General features: G+C 34.9%; 1 protein-coding gene across 1 annotated transcript in view; it reads left to right on the forward strand.

Moving 5' to 3' along the window:
- LOC140758010 (lachesin) overlaps positions 1-21,103 on the forward strand; it is a 210,404-nt gene that overhangs the window by 5,005 nt on the left and 184,296 nt on the right. The window contains exon 2 of the mRNA XM_073093948.1: positions 2,360-2,454. Within this exon, the coding sequence (XP_072950049.1) occupies positions 2,360-2,454 (95 nt within the window). The remainder of the gene's footprint in view (positions 1-2,359; positions 2,455-21,103) is intronic.

A 21,103-nucleotide genomic window follows, 5' to 3' on the forward strand; every position in this document is an offset into this window, starting at 1 on the left:
TAATTTTGTAGTATTATTTGTTCTCGTATTTTTTGTTCTCCATGTGCTGTTTAACTTTCATGAAATTGTAAAGTACCTAGTATTAAATAGTAATGATTTCTACGAAATTTAAATAAAGTTTGATAATTTCATCCATAAATGAGAAAATCTTAGCTATTATAGCGATTAAACACCTTGAGAGATTGCTTCAACTCCCATAATCACAGCTACTATATAACCAGAAATCTCCGTTTGCGATATTTTGTTTACGTACCACAAGTACGTTAATCACGAACAACTTCCGCGAGTAAAATGCTTGTGTGTTTAAAAAAAAGGAGTGAAAATATAAAGTTTATGAAATAGCAAATCTTCTCAGCCATTACAAGTAGCAAACACCCTCAAGGATATCCATTACGAGAGAACAAACAGCTCGGCAAGCCTTGCTGCGTGCGAGCCATTTATTAGCTGTCATACATTGCTTCTGTGGTACACTCAGTTTCAATTAACGGAACAAAATAGAGCTCGTAACATTTTATAAAAAAATAAATAAGTTATAGCTGAGTGTACTTAGTAATACGTTCTCCATAGACTCCTTTCTTGTTTCTTTTGTATTTAACCAAATTGAAAATGTGGTTTTGGCTCAGATATGTTAGCTATTATATATTATAGTCATACAAAATAAAATTTAAAAAAGAGATACCTCCTAATTGCCTACCCAGGACTATTCTATACAATAAAGTAGATTGAATTAAGCCATAATTCTGATGCAAGTATCTCGTAGTGTAACACATTTCTAAACTTTTATTACATATTCAATCTAAATATTAATTTCGATGTAAGAAATTTGTCCAACGCGTAGCTGCGAGTTATTGATTGTTAGATATACCTACTATGTAACTGGAAATGTCACAGAATGTCAGTTTTTGAAACGTTATATAGTCCACGCCGAACTGCTAGTCCGCTCTGAAGTTATTGTGAGTGAGCAGGTGTAGTATACAATTTGCTATGGCGACGCGAATCATTTCTATATTCAGGGCGCACTACCAGTTTTACGCGGACTATATCAATCCATGTACATAAAAAGTAAAATTAAAATCGGAGGCTAAAACAAAAACAAAGTATGTTCCGTACCTCTATGTAATGAAACTTCGGTGGAAGTATGATTGGCGCTATCGACGACTCTGGGCCCTCGTATCTCTATTGCGTGGATGGCATCTGCACAAACATTGGCGCGATGCCATTTCGCCGTTTAAAACCTGTGGGAAATAGCCCTTTCATTGTTTAATTCAACTAGCCCCATATTTGCGCCGATGCCAAAATTTATAATGCGGATGTAGTGTTATATTGAGGCGTCGTTATATTTATTTATTGCTATTTTGGGTTGGAATTCATATTACACGTTTGTTGAAAATCTGTATTTTACCCTTTAGTTGTTGACGTTATGGTAATATTGTATTTTTAATTTTGCGTGGATTCTTATTTACCCTGACATAGTTAATAAAGGTACCATACATTTATGGTTATTTATGGCGAAAAATTCCTTGCTGATTCTAGTATGTATAACAGTAGGTTACGATAATGTAATTTTATACTATATAAGTTAAAATTATAATAAAACATGGTTTGGTCAGAATACCGTTGATTTAAAGAAGTAATGAATAATGAAGAAATAGTTTAAAGAATGCATCCAATTTCTGTTATTTTTCTCATACGCTTAATATCAACTCAATGTCAGTGAATAGTACCTCCACCTTAAACCGGAGCACAGAGTTATATTATCCGCGAAATTCAGAGCGCACTAGGCTACCTCCCGTAAAGTTATTTTCGTTACATTATCACGTACCACAACATTGCAGATACTGTCGCATGCCAGAACCATACCCGCGTCAATAATTTACGTTTCATAGCCGTGGCGGGGAATTATTCACATAGTTGAAATATCGATGCTAGCTAACGTCGTCAACTAAGGATGTTGTGGTGTAGAGATCCGCTCCGGGCTATGCTGCGAAGTATTTGCGGGAACGACTGCGCGGTTGCGCTCAGCTATGGCTTAATTTGTAATCTATGCGAACTGAAATTATTATGGAATCTTGAACGGGAATACCAGATTGAAACTTAGGCTTACGAGGTATACAGCTATACACTTAAGTTTGTGTAAGGCGATTTAAATAAACAAAACATTTGATAGTTGCATCTGCTCGTGCATATTGGAAGTTTACCTATTACCTATAGGTATATTCTCAAAACTTTAATGCAATATTTTTGGGTTAGACAATAAAACAATAGGTATTGTAACTAAATATATTTTTCAAAATAAAGTGACGCCGACACCTTTGTTATAACTGTAAAAATAAATTTAAAATATCATTAATAATTTCAGAAGAAAAAACACGGTATCTCAATAAGGCCGAGTCCACATGAGCGGTTAAACAACTTCGGTCAAACAGCCTTGATGAACCGTACGGCAATATTCACGTAAGTCCCTTTGCTAGTTATAGTTATTAGTTAAATAATTTCTAAATATATGTATATTTGTACAAAGTATATCCTTTATTAATAATGAAATTGTTTATATAGGTACAATGTAATGCCACCTGTACAATCCAAGTTCCATTATAAATTTAATCCCCAGTGGTATAATAACCTCTTAGACAATGTAATATTCGATATATATTGGATTAATGCATTTGATTTATTCTTAACTACCTCTGTGCGCAATAAATCTGTTTGTAATGACTTGGAATCAGCTAAGTCTGTTTAATTGAGGTAATATTAGATAATAACTCGTGCTTCAACGGCAGCAGTACTATTGGTATACATGCTGCCTAATAGCGCAAATGTTACAATAGAAGCATTTGTATTTAGTTCTATAATAGTTAATTTATTATATTAAGCAATTTTCTTTACAACCTACCTTACATATACAAACGTATTTGGTATAAGTATGTAGATATAATAAGTCCAAACTTTGTTATATTGACATAATATATTTTGGCAAAGAGTTGGGCACAAAAGTAAAAACTTAACAAACTTTCGGTCAATGTTTGATGTGGAACTAAGTTTGACTTTGGCTTAGAAAGATCTTTGCGGGTCAATTTACTTTGCTTATAATTTACTTGTTTTTGTCTAGCGCCATATATATTTTAAACAGCTAGTTCTAAAATATAAGTAGCCTAAGTTACTCCTTATTACATCAGCTACCTGCCAATAAAAGTCCCGTTAAAATCAGTCCAGTCATTTCAGAGATTAGTCGGAACAAACAAAATTAAAAAAAAATGTTATTTTGGTGTATGTACCGTATATTTATTTAGTAAAAAGCGGTTATTTCAATGTTAAAAATAGACACTCCAATTTTATTTATATGTATAGATGTATAGATAGGTACTTTAAATATCGTATTTGGTACTTAATTTATTTCATATTCTCTTTTTTATTCTTTCCCCAAAATATTAAGTTGCATAAATACAAATTAATCAAATCAAAGTTCAATCTTTGGTATGGGTAATATCAACTATCCTCATCGGGATAGTCAGGAATAAGGATTAAAGACTTTCCTTGTGCGATTTTAGCGTGGTATTTAGTTTTAAAACTATAATTATTTATTTCAATGTATATACAACATGTGTTGTTAAATTAATATAGGTATGTACCTATATTAATTTAAATGTAAAAAGGCAGATAAGGCTCACAAAACTGATGAGCAAACATATGTATTTTTAAACAGTATTTACTTTAACCTGATTCGCGAGTTATTTGCCCGTTCAGTTTGTTTTCGCTGCGTTTAATTTCATAGCAGCATGAGCATATTGTGGTTATTAACTATAATATTTTGACTTTTTGCACAAAATATTTTCAGGCGTACTCGTGTTAACGGTTCATTAATTTTAATGATATAGATTAATAATAAGTGGTGCGGTTTTTGTAGCTGATCATCGTAAATGTGACACCGTTATGATCGAAAATATATTGGTAATTCATTAATGAGACATCGTTGCTTACGAGTATCTTTTAACAAGAGCTGAAATATCATAGCAGTAATTTATCTCAACAAAATTAAATAAATTAATCGACGATTTTAATTTATTATTTATTAAATATTTATTAAAAGTAACATTATAGTGTATTATATGTGTAGACACAATATTAGGTAGGTATTTGTGAAACTAATTTTTATGTGAATAAATATAGAGCATAGACATATACACAGACATAAGTACTTATCCGAAGCATTCTTAGTCCTAGTGGCTAACCTTAGTGAAGATTCTGACCTTGACGGTTGATTATAGACATTCATGGATGGCAGCGTCCACGTACCATTACGTGCACTACAAGCTATATTATATCATAATGAATTGTTACAAAAACAAAAACCCAACTGCCTAAAATATAATATGTTACTCCCACAATTTAGACGAATCCAACGACACCTTTTTGATTAAAATCCGTCAAGCCATTTAGTTAGCATGGCGTTCCAAAGAAGAAGACATACATACTCGTACATACGAACAACTTTACCCTCCGCTAGAGTAAAAAATATTCACTAAAATAATAAATTATCATACTTGGACAATAACATTAATGTTTATGAGCGTCGCTTCCCCCGCGACTCTATCGTTAATCAAATGAAGTGTTAAATGAGCCGGCGAACAGTGGCTGAGACTAAGGGATTTCGACAGTAAGATATTTCTTCCGTTCACGAACTTACTGATCATTTTCCCGTTCAATATTTTTTTCTCAAAGAACCAATGGAGTTGATAACGGGAGCGATTTGTCAGGAACCTATTTTGTCTGTTGGTTGTTGTGTTATATATCTTCGGATTGAATTGGCTTCGCTCGTTTGGTATACCTACGTAGCTACAGTTTGTCTACGTTTCAAGGCTTAGTAAAGATATATTTTCTATAAATATATATTTCTTATGTGCGTGTGTATGTCACTGAACTCCTCCTAAACGACTGGACTGATTTTGATGAAATTTGTTGTGTGTGTTCACTTGAGAATGGTTTAGATTCACAATTTAGTCCGTGGGGAAAAGGTTTTTTAATTAATTTTAATTCGTAAGTAGTTATAGAATCGGAAACTATGCATTTGATCAAGTGATGATCTTTAGCAAAGTTGTTATCCAAGAGCCCACGAGGGTTTGGTAGTTGGTAAGACCAATTTTCGACAGACGGCACCACTGTCATTCCTATGCAGGTACAAATTTTCCGTTTTATGTATGTCATATTATTTCTTTAAAATGCGGGCGAAGCCGCGAGCACCACTAGTTTTCTATATAAATTGGTTAACAATAAACTTTATTTGCGCACTTCAATTCAAAGTCAAAGTCAAAGTCAAAGCATATTTATTTATTGTGGACACGTAATATACAGGTGACAAAATGTTACTTTATTCGCTATGTCCTGCCATACGGCGTACAATATAATTTGTCTTATTCTAAAATTAATATATGAAGAAGAGAATAGATTTAAAAGACAGGCTAATTAAAATTATACAGAATTAATAAAGACATAATAAATTACAAAACAAGTCAATAAGTGTCAAAATAAACCAGACCAATCTCAGTGGGGCACTGCAATCAGACCTCATCGTCCAGAAATTCTTTAATTGAGTAATAACACTTGTTAATTAAAAAATCTTGCACTTGGGTTTTAAATAGCTCAAATTTTGATATGGCCCGTATGCTCTTTGGTAGTTTATTGTACAGAAGTGGAGCCATACAAAATACACTTTGTTTGAATAAGGCAGTTTTACCACTAGGAATAATTATTTTATCGTTATGCCTTGCTCGCGATTTAAATTTAAATTCATCAATGTTATTTTTAACAAAATTAACTGTTTCTAAAATATAAATACATGGTAGGGTCAAAATTTTAGCCATCTTAAAATATTTTTTACACGATGTTCTTTTCTTTAGGCAATATATTATTCTTATACATCTTTTTTGAGCTATAAATGCTTTGTTTTTATCTGTCGAATTCCCCCAAAAAATTACTCCATATCTCAATGTCGAGGCAATGTAAGCATGATAAGCAGTTAAAGCGACATCGATATTTACTACTTTTCTCAGATTTCGTAACGCATATGAGAACTTACTGAGCTTTTTGCAGACTTGGTCGACCTGTGTTTTCCATCTAAGTTTTCTGTCTATTTGTAAACCTAAAAATTTTGTAACGTCAGTCTCTTCTATATTAGTCCCTAAATAATTGACGTTTATTTTGTCATGTTTATGTTTTTGCTTGAAATTTATTATTTTTGTCTTATCTAAATTTATTGTCAAATTATTATGATTAAACCATTTTATTATAGATGTCAATGACGAATTAATTATTTTTTCAATATTTGTAGTTTCACCTGTGTACAGTACCGTACTATCGTCAGCAAAATTGTTTAATAGATACTTATATTAAGTATGTGTATATAAGTAATCTGTCCTCGTTTAGTAAATATTTTGTAACAGATACAATATTTGTACAGATGTTTAATTATATCGACAATTACCAATACAGAAAAAAAGTCACCAGAGCTTAATAGCTTAAGCTAAATATATCTACGGTACTACCTGAACGGTGACAGACGCTTCGTATCCCCTACGATTGGACACCTATCTGAGATCGACCAAAGATGCGTTGCCAGCGTTGCTACCTCTTAGGATTATGTTAGAATACCTCTTGATTTTTTCTCTACCATATCACACAACTTAAATTAAAACGAAGCAGCGCTAACACTACGAATAAACTACCAACATCTTTGGCATATGACCACCTTAGAACTCTGTATTAAAGCTTTGAGCAAATTCTCTGCGTCACAGCTACTATAATACTAAAGATATTAATTAAAAATAAGTGATTTATACCGCAAGAAACGAATCTAGCTAATCCCATACAGAACTAAAATAAGAAGCTTTTTTATAATATAGGAGTAGCAGACGAGCTTACAGTCCACCTGATGGTAAGTGGCTACTGCCGCCCATGGACATCTGTAATCAACCCCAGATAGGATTAGATATTCCTACCTGAGGTCGGCCACAAATGCGCCGCTACCCCTGAGAACTGCTCGGTGGAAGCTGAAACGCCTCGGAAAAGTCTGTCTCCCCTACTACATCCTTCAAGCCGGAACATAGCAGCGCCTAACACCGCTGTTATTAGTTAGAAATAGTTAGAAATACACAGGAAATACGAGAGACGCCAGAATAACCCCGTAAAACTTTAAATGTCATTTGAAGTAGGTCACTTAATATTATATATCTTTTTGATAACTATTATACTACTGATAGGAGTCGGTATTTCACATTTCGAGTGTTGCGCTGCTCCTTTATTGTGTTCTAGATTATGGTAAGATCCATAGTGACTAGATGGTGTAGAGTGTATGAGGGTCCAAAGTTCGGGACCCGAGACCTAATATTTCAATTATGCATATTAAACATTAATGATCCTTTACCTAAACGAAAGTCTGCCTGTACCGCCTTCAATTTTTCTGCACATCCCTAAGGTTGACTGGGAGAAAATGCTATTTAGCATTAAGTTCGCCTTTTGTACCACACTGTTTTTAACATGGTCAATAAAGAGTAAATAAATAAATAAATAAAAAAGTCGTAAGCAAACATAACTACCTTACAGTTCTTAAAACGTTCTGATGTGTGAGATCTATCAATCCGTATTTGGCCAGCACCAACCTAAGCTCATCTCACACAAAGAGAAGACCTATGCCCAGTAGGGCAGTAATAAGTTAATGAAAAGTTAGAGATAGAAATAAAATTAGATGATTAAGTAAAATTTAATAAGGCGTTAAAATATGTGTTCATCTGTCGTTTTTATGTAACGGCATTCACGCGTGTCAAAATCACTACCAACTTTTTCGTCAAATACTTACTTACTTACTTCTAAAAACAGTAACTTATTCTTTGATCAACATCCCAAACTTAAATTTTGAACTAAATTCTCTTAGAATTAGAATGTATAACATGTTTAAACTATTCAGTAAAATACTGATGCTATTAATATGTTACGTCACAATGGCATTACGTTTATTCGCACGGCTTGATATTAGCTTACGCTCACAATAGACAAAGAGCGTGGCCTATTATGGAATTATCTCTATTGCACTAATACGATACACGGTATCTGTATTGTATTACTTGCGACAATATTATTGTATCGAATTATATTAACTGGTACGAAGAATTAACTATCTCACTAAATTAATTTTATTTTATTGGAATGTTATTTATTTATTTGAACCTGTGCGTATTGATGGTAGTAATAAGCAGTTGATCTTAAACTGCAAGATAAAACATTTATGTAAATAATTTATGGGGCATATTCCTATCAATTTTCTATTATTACTTATTATTGCATACTCTTTTAACGGTTTTCACGCACTTTTATTAAATTCATGATTAATACATAAAATACATAGAATACATGGGTATTTAGCATACTAAACCCTACATAAAATACATAGGAAGCAAATCATAAATAAAGCAATCAGTCAGAATTCGAACCAGTTTCACCAGACTTAGAATGTTACACGACGAAATACGTCTGAAATTAAAAATACAGAACTCACAAAATGTTATTTAAATAAATATTACAAGGTTAGGTAGATAAATCTCGAAATAAGTGTGGAGTTATAAACATTATAGAAATATTTGCTAATTAATTAAATGAAATCATAGCCCGCAATAACTTTATTACGTTAATTTTATAATTACGTAGTTTATTATTAACGAATACAAACCGATAATTGGTATAACGGGACAATATTCATTATTTGGCATTATTTGGAAAATACAGTGTAGTGTTATTATCAAATTAGTTAATGAAAATAAACGACCTTTATTAAAGCACCGCAATAATAATGGTAAAGTACTAAACTAAAAAAAAACTATAAAAGTAAACTAAACTATGTATAAACCTTGGTGGTAGAACCTTTTGTGATTCGGCTCCGGCGGCACCACCGCCACACCTTTTTCTACCTAATATCAGCAGTGTTAGGCGCTGCTGTGTTCCGTTTTGAAGGGTGTGGTAAGGTGACAGAATTTTCTGAGGCGTTCCAGCTCAGGGGTAGCGGTGCATCTGTGGCACCTCAGGCAGGAATATCTAATTCTATCTGGGGTTGATTACAGATGTCCATAGGCGGTAGTAGCCACTTACCATTGGGTGGACTCGTGGGTGTGCTTGTCTGCTACTCCTATATTAAAAACAAATAAAAAAAAAACATTTGGAGACCGATTGAAAAGTATTAGAACTTTGCATTCTACTCCGCAGGCACCACCGCCACAATTACATATGTCTGACTTACAAAAACAGTCTTAATCTTTGCTATATTCTGATTTTGAAGGGTGTTGTAATGGAGGGGCACTTATACGACGTGTTCCAACTTAATTCTTAGAATAACAACACATCTATGAACATGCTCAAGTAGGACTCTAATCTTTATCTGTTTTTATAACATAGGAGCAGAGCATGCAGTCCGTCTCGTGGTAAGTGGCTACTATCGCTCATGGACATCTGCAATCAACTTCTACCTTAGAAGCTCGAATGCCTAGGATAATTATGTCTCTATTAACATACTTTTTATTCCAGAACACAGCAGCGCTTAACACTGTTATTATAAGACAGAAATAAGTGTGGCGGTGTTGCCGCCGGAGACGAACCAGATAGGATTCTAACGCCTTCAAACGGGGTTGATTACGGGTCGATGGGCGGTAGTTGCCCTTACCACCAGGCAGACTGAATGTTTATTTGCTACGTCTTTCATATAAAAATCCTGTTACTATTTGTATTTAAAACTTTACCTTTAACTTTAGTTACTAAAATTAATAAAAAAAAGGGTAGAAGATTTTTTTCTTTTTTTCTCCCGTTTACAACACTTGGCACGGTGTATACTGCACAGCCTTCCGAGCAACGTTCGCATACGGTCCGGGCTGAAAATCAGTTGCCGAGATCCAATCTCGTTTTTTTTCTGAGCTCCGGAACCTTTTTTCACAGACTTTAGCTGCAACACTCGATTATGTATTTTGTTTGTTTTTATTTTTTAATTTACTTTATTATTTTCAGTTTTTTTTTTATATTTTGTGTAATTTTTTTTCTTAAGAAAATTTTGTCAATAAGTTCATAATTAAGCTTGTGTTTCCATATGTGTATTTTTGGATTTCATTGTTTATTGTGTGTTATAATTTGTTGTTGTTGCTTAAGTTCTTGAAATAAATAATCTATCTATCAATCTATCTATTTGATTCGGTTGCTAATAACAATGCTCAAAATTCAATAAAAATAGGGCGCTCGAATCATGGGCCATCAATTTTGTTCCGATCTCGTATTACGTTTGTATCGATGCTCGTAGCCCACAATTGATTCATCAAATAGTGAAATGTTTGTGTATGAATGAATAATGATTTATGTTCAGTAAAGGCTGTTAAAACATTATGTTGCATGGAAATTTTCGTCTATTTGTGGAAATGTTTACAATATCTGACTATATACATTCAGTATGATATCACTAGACATCAATATTATTATTTATCCATTGATTAATCTATATAGGTTCATAATTAGTATCAATATTAAAGTTTGAAATCTCGTTATTTCTATTCAATGGAGACCAAATGCTGATTACATATTATGTAGATATGACGTTTGCGTCATAAATAAAACTTATTTTAATTTTCTATCATAATATACATATGTATATAAACATATGTAAGGTAGAACCAGAGGAAGGCCTCGGGTCTCCTTTTCTATATTTACGGAGTTGGTTACAGATGTCAAAGGGTAGCAATGACTACTAACCATTGGCCCTGTAGTTCCGGGACCAGAATAGGGCTACGGTATCCCCTGCCTGTCGTAAGAGGCGACTAAAAGGGGGCTTCTGGGGTCGCGGGTGGCAAGAGTGGTTGCCCCGTTGGGCTCGCCCAACGTGGCAACGCGCTAAGAGGACTCCGGTAGCGTTCCTTTGGAGATCCCGGAGCACTCTACGCAGCGCCGAGGACGGCGACCGGGGGGGTTTTAGTGCGGTAAGAATCCCACATAACCCCGCGTCGCTCCTACAGCACCAGGTACCTTTTGAAGGCTTCCCCCTCGTGATAAAAAAAAAGTGAATACTAACCATAAGGTGGATTGCAACACGAAGGTACTATGCTAGTTCAATTATATATAAAAACCACGTCACCCATGAGCAGGAATCTCATCTCAGTACATAGCTACAAGGGTAGAGAAAACGTTATTTATAACACAATAATAAATGGATTTATGTATTTGTGTCCAATCCGATAACACCTGTGAAATTTCCGTAACGTGCTTAAAATATTATGAAAATTTTATTGGAATCATAATATTAAAGCGCTATTAAAACTCCCCAAATAATGATCGTCGTTTAAAACAACATAGCAATATAAGCTTTTATTGCTTAAAATTAACATTTGGCAAAAAGTATCATTTCAGTGCTTTTCATGATACTAAATTTCATTTTAACTTCATTGTCTTGTGATATGGCTGATCTATTAATGGTATTAATTTACTTTTATTATTTTTAAGTATTAAAAAATCTGTTTTTATAAGAAAAATGCAAAGGAATTTAAATCACGAAATATTCATTCTCTGGTCATTTGTTATTAATCGGCCATGAAACTGCAGCATCTTCAGTTTTAAGCGCTGCTGTTTTCTAGTTTGAAGTGTGTGGTAAGAGAGACGTAATTTTCCGAGCCGTTCCAGGTTAGTCCTTCAGGGTAGAAGCGTATCTATCCGCTCAGGTAGGAATATTTAATATTATCTATGGTTGATTACAGATATCCATGAGCGGCAGTAGCCACTTACCATCGGGTGGACTCATGCTCGTCTGCTACTCCTATATTATAAAAAAATACAATTTTCCATATTTTGGAGTGCCTTTAACCGACTAGAAAGCAATCTCCCCAGTTCTAACCCTCGCGATGCACGGCCTCCGCATCTAGCCACAATTCATTTCCCATTTCCGCTTCGCTGTAGGTTGATCCCTCTCGCCACTCGGCTGCTTGCTACTTGTTGACTTGTCTCACTGAGAAGGGATGTGCGATAGGCGAATTTGGAAACCACTTACTTGTTAACCAATGTTTTTTTTTCTAATATTTTGTTCCGAGAATCCAGTGATAATTAAATAAGTTAAATAAGTGATTTGTATAAATTAGCTCTGTGACAAATATTTCTACTTTTTTGTGATTTTGGCAAGAACAACACGTACGTAGAGGATTTTCCATGTCTATGCGTGATCCTGAATCTTAGCTATCTTCTTCGATAATTTATATTTTCGTCAAAGCATTTTTAAATTAAGATCATAATCGTATTGTGATGCGTGTCTAAGCTACGAAGAAAAATATGTGCAACGATGGTTGTTCTTCAAAGCACGCTATGTAACATACACTTATAGTTCCATTACAACTTCATTGTATTTATGTCTAATTTTTCATTAGATAATAGAAAATAACACAAAATACACCTATGTGGTTATAAATAAATATGTATTAAAATAATTGTGCTAAAATATATTTACAGGAAGTTTCCGACCGCTGCAACAATTCCTCAATATGTTCACGCTAGACATGTTCCGTCCCCTCCATTAGGGAACAATTCATTTCAAATTTTCAAAGTACTGAGGAAAGCAATATTTTTCGACTTACTTTAAGAAATCTATGATAAATATTGTTTGTTCTTCGCGTTTTGAGGCGATTCCACAGATTGCCAAGATTGGTAGTGATATTAAGAAGCTTAACTAAAATACAAAGTATTAAACAATGTCTTTACAAGAACTACTGTACGAATCCACACTTCATAGCTAGGTTCCCAATTTTTTTTGTAATATAGGAGTAGCAGACGAGCGTACAGTCCACCTGATGGTAAGTGGATACTCCCACCCATGGACATCTGTAATCAACCTCAGATAAGATTAGATATTCCTACCTGAGGTCGGCCACAGATGCGCTGCTAACCCTGAGGACTGAGCTGGAACGCCTCGGAAAAGTCTGTCTTCCTTACCACAACCTTCAAACCGGAACACAGCAGCGCCACTGCTATTATTAGGTAGAAATAGGTGTGGCGGTGGTGCCGCTGGAGTCGAACCACAAAGGGTTCTACCACCTCCATAAATTTGTATTGCATCTCCCAAAGTATAGCTTAAGCTAACCGCAATGATCAGGGTCCTTACCGTTTTCGTGTATGATTTTCCCAAAGCACAAAACTAAGTACCTACATATGTAAATTAAAATAAACACAAAAGACATAAGGACATGTGCTTCAAAGTATTCAGACTACAATGTACATGAGAATTTCCGAGCGCTGCAACAATTCCCGCAATATTCTTCACGCAACACTTGCTCCGTTCCCTCTATTATGGAACAATTCATTTCTCATTTCCGAAACACTGCAACGTTTGTTCCGCTCAATCAAAAATAAATGAAAAATGTACTCATTCGGTCACTTCTTGATCGTAGAAATCACAACAGATGAAACAACTAATTAATATTATATTATAGTAGATTTAGTCTAGGCTAAGCTATCTGTGGTTAATTTCAAAATTATTGTTTTTATTCGGGAAAAGTTAATCTTTAAATTAATTTATTCTTTTTATTATTAATGTTTTAAAACAGATAAAATATTATTACATCATCTTTTGATAGTACATTTATTACGTTAATATTTAAAAATCAATAGCTAAAACAAAATTAAGACTGCCTAGACAGAAACAGTTGCACGTGACGACTTTCAAAAAGTCTCAGTTGTATATCTGTTAAATAATTTATTAGAGACTTGGCGAAAACCACAAATTTATCTTGTAGATATTTATTTGCCAGACCAGACATCAAGAAGCTGTATACAGGCCCTAAGTTCGTATTCACACGTACCACAATCATACTACACGATAGCGTCAAAATGTCAGCAAGCACAAGTTACTTGTGAAATACATCACTGCAGTTTCCTGTAGCTGTGTCGAATTAACTACAAAAACTTGTCTTTGCGATAGAGTGGTCGACTTTTTGTGCTCTATGTCCTTTGTTGTTGCGAAGTGGCTACAATATGGTCAGAAAAATATGTGTAAAGCTGTGAATTTTCATACAACGCGCTCACTCACGCAATTGTCATTGTGGTGTGGTTGTCGCGTGGAGTAGTTGTGGTACGTGTGAATAGATACAAAGTTATATAACAGCTATAAGGATTATCCGTAAACAATATGCCGCTTTCGGCATGAGCCGTTATTATCAACGCCTTGCACCCGTTTATTTATACTATTGTCTAAGTAATGCTGACTTCTGTATTATTAAGGCGTATTTGTTCAGTATATTTAGTGAAGCTAAAGTTAGTCAAGGAAATATAGCTTACTTTAAATAATAATATAAATAGAAAGCGCTGGCTCAATTTTTAATTTACAGAATAATAAGTTGCAAATCAATAGTTTTTTTTTAGTAATCAAAGATTGAATTAGCAAACAAACTTGAAGTCTACTTAATGGTAGGTAAGTGATCACTGCTGCCCGTGGACATTTGTAATCAACTTAATGTAGAACGTGGATTCTTCCTGAAGCCGATCATAGATGCGTTGCATCTACGGAGAGGTAAAATTGCCACATTATATGCAAGGTAGTTGGCATCCACACACTTCTACCTAATCGCAAGAACTGCTTTACGCTAGAAATAGGTGTGTGATAGTTTTTTTTTTGTTGACGAGGGGAAACCTTCATAAGGTACCCGACGCCATGGGAGCGACGACGGGTTATGTGGGACTTTTAACGCACTAAAACCCCCCTCGGTGGCCGTCCTCAGCGCTGCGTAGAGGACTCCGGGATCTCCATAGGAACGCAACCGGAGTCCTCTTAGCGCGTTGCCCCTTCCGGCTCCGCCCAGATGATTATGACGCTCGCCACTTCTTGTGGAGCGCACGACGGTATGAGGTCACACATACCATCATTCTTCCCGGGGTCGCTAGCCAGGCGGTTAGAGCTCCCACTCTTGCCGCCCGCAACCCCAAAATCCCCCTTTTAGTCGCCTCTTACGACAGGCATAGGATACCGTAGCCCTATTCTGGTCCGGGAACTACAGGGACTCCCCATTGAACCTATAATTCTATAACCTTTCACTGATGTGATTAATGTACTAGTAAACTCACTATTGGGCTCAGATGGAAGCCATAGTAGAAAGGGTTATAGGTATAGTATACTCAATACGTATTAGTTAACTTTATACACCCTGGAACATTTTACATAACAAAACCATTGATTATTATATTATACCACTATTGACGATATTGTTAGCGTGGTTATAATCACAATTACGTAATAAAATAAAGTAAAGCTGTATAATCATCAATAGGTAAACGGTAAGTAAATATGAGCGACAAAAATATTGTTCACGTGGATAATTAAACTATCTTTTTTCTTGGGTAATGGGCAATTTATCAAAACTTCAATATAATTATTCGAAACCGATCGGACTATAATTAACTAATGCTTTAGAGACCACAAATCGAAATATAATTGTAGTAGCGTTGCGGTCCACTTAATAAACTGATCCGTGAGCTTTGGATTTCCTATACGAGTGACCGATATTTAGATATTAATAGATTTTATAGGTAGTAAATTTTGATAGTATAAAAATATATGTACACACTACCTTTTTTTTTTTTTCTTTTCGAGGGGGAAACCTTCAAAAGGTACCCGACGACGTGGGAGCGACGTCGGGTTATGTGGGATTTTTACCGCACTAAAACCCCCCCGGTGGCCGTCCTCGGCGCTTGTTGGAGAACTCCGGGATCTCCAACGGAACACAACCGGAGTCCTCCAAGCGCGATGCCCGAATCGGGCTCTGCCCTAGGGGAGCGTTCGCTCCTCCCGCAACATATGGTGATTACGACGGTATGCGACCACACATACCGCCGTCCTTCCCGGGGTAGCATACTGGACGGTTCGAGCTCCCACTCTTGCCGCCCGCAACCCCGGAAGCCCCCTTTTAGTCGCCTCTTACGACAGGCAGGGGATACCGTAGCCCTATTCTAGTCCCGGAACTACAGGGATGTACACACTACCTAGTAGTCTAGTGAGCTGTGATAGCCTAGTGGTAGAAACTTGGTCATTGGGAGTTCCGAGCTTCATATCCCAGGCACTCATCTTTGTTCAATGAAAGTGATCAATAATACTACTATTATAAAACATTATTGATCACTTGATTCAATTGTGAAGGAAAACGTCGTGAGCAAACCTAAAGGCTTAAGATTTTTAATAATAAAGTTTTCAATGTTGAGATGAGGTGGCCACTCAGCTGGCCAATGACCTTTTACTTCGAGAGAAGACTAATTAATGCCCAGGAAAAGGACAATAATAGATTGTCAACACTCTTAACTCATTTCGAATTTATATGTTTTTTATTTGGATAGTACTATCTACCTAGCAACCTACTAATACTACGAAACTTAACTCTACACACTTCTGCAAATTAAAACCTATGTTTAACTGAAAGCAACATTTGAATTGTGGCTGAAACTTTTATGTCATACGCGCTCGAAATTAAATAGAGATTGCAAACTTATGTGGCTGAACGCTTTGTAGTTCGACTCAGATGGCACCACTGTCATAAGTATTTCTGTCTCGAAACAATTCAGTGCTAAGCGTTGCTGAGTTAGCCTGAGTTCTGCATTGAAGCACTCTTATCTGGGGTAACTTACCATCAGATGGAGAACAATGAAGAACACAAGCCAATGTGTTAATAAAAATCGTACAAAACTAATAATACGTATGTATACGTCACAGTTAAAGTGATCAACTATCTATTATACATAATGACTGGTTATTATGTACAATAATTAATTTGTCCAGAAAATGTGATAAATTAATCACTTCATCCTGCTGCTATATATAATAACAGGTTCAATTTAGTCAAAGTAATAAATATGTTATTGTAAAAGCCCGAAGTACAGTAAATCTTAAGATTAACTGAAATTATTAATGAATAATTCTGTCGTATCAACGTCTTCTTGGTTGTTGTATAACAGTAACTATAAATCATATAGTGTCGGTCCGAAGTATCGTGAATCAGATTCGCCGCTCGCAGGAAAACATAAAGCTAAGCGAGCAGGGCAAGGAAGCGCCCTGCGTGCGTGTGGGTCCAAATCATGTAAATTCATTATGTACTTAAAATATAAATAAGCGATCAGAGATAATAGTAAGGCATGTATTTCTTAATTAGGCATTATTAATCCACCCCATGGCTGATTTACGTACACCGTGTACAGAGACTGAGCGTAAAACATTTCGTCAAATCCATTTTTCAATATGTGAATAATTATAAAATTACAAAAAGTATAATTGTGCCTAAGAAAAATTGAAATAGAAATTTTACCTATACTTGTTTTATTACTTCATCCAAATATTTGAAGATATTATATATAATGTTATTTATCAATAATGTTAATATACAGTGTTATTTATAACTTTGACCAAATTGAGTAGATATTATACATAATGGCTAGATATGATATATAATATTCGTACTTATCACTTTGGCTGTAACATATACATTATTCTGATAGGAGATACAATCGTCCAACATGTTACATTCGTACTAAATATATCGGACCAAATTTTTGGCTTTGAACACGTAAATCAAAATTGGTTCGCTCAAAAACTTATAAAGCTAGATTTTTGGCCGCTAGTCCAACGCTATTTCAGGTATACAGCGTATTCGTTCGTTCAGAGGAAAATACACCTGTATATTAGCTCTTTGCAATTTGCTGCGGTTAAATGGAAAAGCGAACGGCTGTATTTCTGTGTCGGATTTTATAACAACCGTAAAAGTTTGTTTGTCGGCTATATTTGGTGTTGCTTGTAAAATACACAACTCGTCAGGAACAATTTATGTTGGGGCTAAATTGAAAAAGTAGGTTGGTTTCAATCGTAAATTGGTCTTAATTGTCAACATCCTACGAAATATGATCGGTTAGAAAAAACAAGAGACCTCTTTTGATTATTCTACTAGTACTATTATACTAGCGGGCAAATTAGGTTACGTATTTTTGTTTTTAATTTTTTTATTTTTCTCGTAATCAAAAAAAGAATGTTGCGTTATTTAAGGATGCGTATTTAAGTTTCAAATCATTGTCACGATCGTCAGCGCTGTCTGCCGATCATGTATTAACTAACTCGCTCGTATGAAGTCGTATGTAAATTCTTCCTTTATTGTAAAATATGGAGCGAGTGCTTTTCTGAAATATTCAAGGTATGTTACGAAATACATCAAATGCTACAAAAATAATTCTCTAGACAAGTTTTGACGTATACATTTTTATAGTGGAAATGTCAAACTTTTTACTAAGGCAACCTGTCTACTGTCTTCTCTTCATTACCTAAGTATAGTTTTATAAAAATGCAAATATTTTGTAAACAAACTTAAAATCAATTGCGCCACGGTAGATAGTTGACATTTTCAGCCTGTTCGTTTTTGTTTCATTGAACCAAGTTAACTAACCTACCAGCTAGGTGAATTTTCCACGGCCCTGTCACGTAGTTGTTTTTGAAAACTAGTGAAAATTAATCGATACTGTATCGAGTTAGGTAACGGATTACGGAAAAATGTTTGCTAAATGTTTTTGAAGCTTATGTAATATTTTTTTACTAAATTGTTTTTCCGATTAAGAATATCTAAAGTTATTCTACTAATGTAGAGTGTTAAACAGAATTACACTGCAGATACGCTAATTATGTAATGCATTACTTAAATGTCTACTTTTCGATTAGAATATTTACATTTCCTTATTTACTTAAGGCACCTACACTTCTTGGTTTATAAAAACAGTAATATTAAAAATGGAAAACGATAATTGACAGTAAAACACTTCGATCTCGTCCAAGCGTAAAACACAAAGTAACCCCAATTTGTTTAGACTCCAAAGCAAACTGCGTCAATTGGTCGGTTCATTCTCTTTACAACCTCCGGTTATTGTCAATTAAGGGATACGGTTTTTAATTGAGGTAGGTATCTCGTTGCAAAGTAAATCAATTAGTGCACGGTACTCCCGCTCGCTCGCAAATTGATTTAGTTTGCCCAACCTCTGTGTTTGCACATTATACTCGAAAGCAACGGTTACTATGGCCGCGCTTAGAGCCTGTAAGTAGCGGAAAATTAGGCTCTTACACATCACAAACATATAGGAGCACTTACCTAAGATCTACACATTCACATAATAATATGATGACTATAATAGCCTTTCTGTATTATTCTCAAATGTGTATATAGAAAAGAAAATACAATAAAAGGGATAAGACTGCTAATATAGTACTGTTGTATAGATCATTGTAGATGTTCATATAAAATAAAATAAGTTAATTATTTTTGACGTGACAACGTCTTAAATTAGGTTGCGGCTGGGAGTCACTTATGAAAAAGTGTAACGCCCGGTAACGTTACGATGAGTCACCGAACGAGAGAGAGGCCCGCCGAATGCCTTGCGTCTCTCTCCCACTCAACTATGATCGGTCTGCCGCGCGCGCAGCACTAGAGAATTAGGCGCATTGAATCGGCGCATGCTTGTGTCTCTTGCTTTGTCTTTCTCGAACGTTCTTGGCGTTGGAAAAACAAGAAAGCGTCACAATACAAGTTCACACGTGTGGTTAAAGTATCGTCAGCTGTGTCTGTAGTGAAAATATGGAGTGCTTAGATTCGTCATTTATCATTTACAACAACTACAACAATAAAGGTAAATAATTGTACACTGATATTTCATTATCGTAAACTATGATTGATTGATTAATTGTTAGATTGACACAAAAGTTGAGAAACTGAGTTTATAGGTTATGTCATACTATTGATAAATGTTGATAGTGTTAAGTAAATTATTAGTTTAAAATTAATTAATTAATTAATTATTTTCTTTTGAAAAATGCAACCGTGTCATCAGTATTTTCTTATGACGTTGTCACGTTCAACTATCGTTAGTAAACCGACTTTACAGACAACCGATTTTTGTAAAAAAAAATAGTGAACATTTTGGTTCGAATCTGAAGGCATTAATATCTTTGTCTGACTTATAAAAGCAATAGTCTGCGCTGCGGTGTTTTGGTTCGAAGGTGTGGTAAGGGAGACATATTTAGGGTAATACAATTTAGTCCTCAGGGACAGGCAAAGTGTGGCCGCATTAAGTTGGAGTCTAAAATGACTCCAACTCTGGACTTGATTACAAATGTTATTGGTGAGCAGTAGCCACATATCATCAAGTGGACTACATTGATATTTACTTTACATTATTACTTAAATATTGGTTCATTTCACAAATTAATTATTCACAACTGCTGCAAATTCGGCCGTCCAACATGTAGAACATAACAAAACAATCCCACACACTTGGCTGACTTCCTCAGCATCATCAATTATCACGAATCTTATCGCTCATGCATGATTGGTCGGGTCCTAATTGACTGTTGTCACTTAGCCCACGCACACAAGTGCACATGTGCGTCCGATGGGACCCGCCCACGCTAAACTATTACACAATGAAATTAATCTACAACCGTGGTTGATAGCATCTCGGATGTGGTCGAAACAATTAAATTGGGGTTTCATTAGTTCTGTGGTTTGTATATCTCTACAAAATGCCCTAGATTTACTTAGATTTGAGACAAGTAGGTACGTACAAATAGCCACATGGAACTCATAGTTTCTGTATGAGATATGTTTCTGTAAATGATTTTTTATAGATAAGTTCACACAGACAAAAAATAAACAGTGGTATCTATGTTTTGGCGTAAAGTAAAAAAAAATATTTTGCAAAGAGGTGGACACCTATTCGTATTGAATAGAAAATAATAAAACTCTGCTGTGTTTTAAGACCGAATCTATCTATTAGAATGAAAAAATATAAATTATTATACTTACAAACTTATTATCAATTACTTATTTCCCGCAATATACTTTAAACAATAAAATCATGAGTACAGAAATATATTTGTATATTCTGTGTACGAAAGCTAAAATAGAGAATTTCGTCAGAATAAAATAAGCAATCGAAGACAATTTGTTCCTGAGTGAAGCTTAGATACCTATTTCTACTGCTCCGCCGACTTCAAATTTCCATCGTCAATATGAGTACAAAATTTCACGGATATATTTCACGA

Source organism: Epargyreus clarus, unplaced genomic scaffold, assembly GCF_041222505.1.
Source record: "Epargyreus clarus isolate Ecla_fem2 unplaced genomic scaffold, WU_Ecla_fem_2.2 ptg000005l, whole genome shotgun sequence".
NCBI classification, from domain to species: domain Eukaryota; kingdom Metazoa; phylum Arthropoda; class Insecta; order Lepidoptera; family Hesperiidae; genus Epargyreus; species Epargyreus clarus.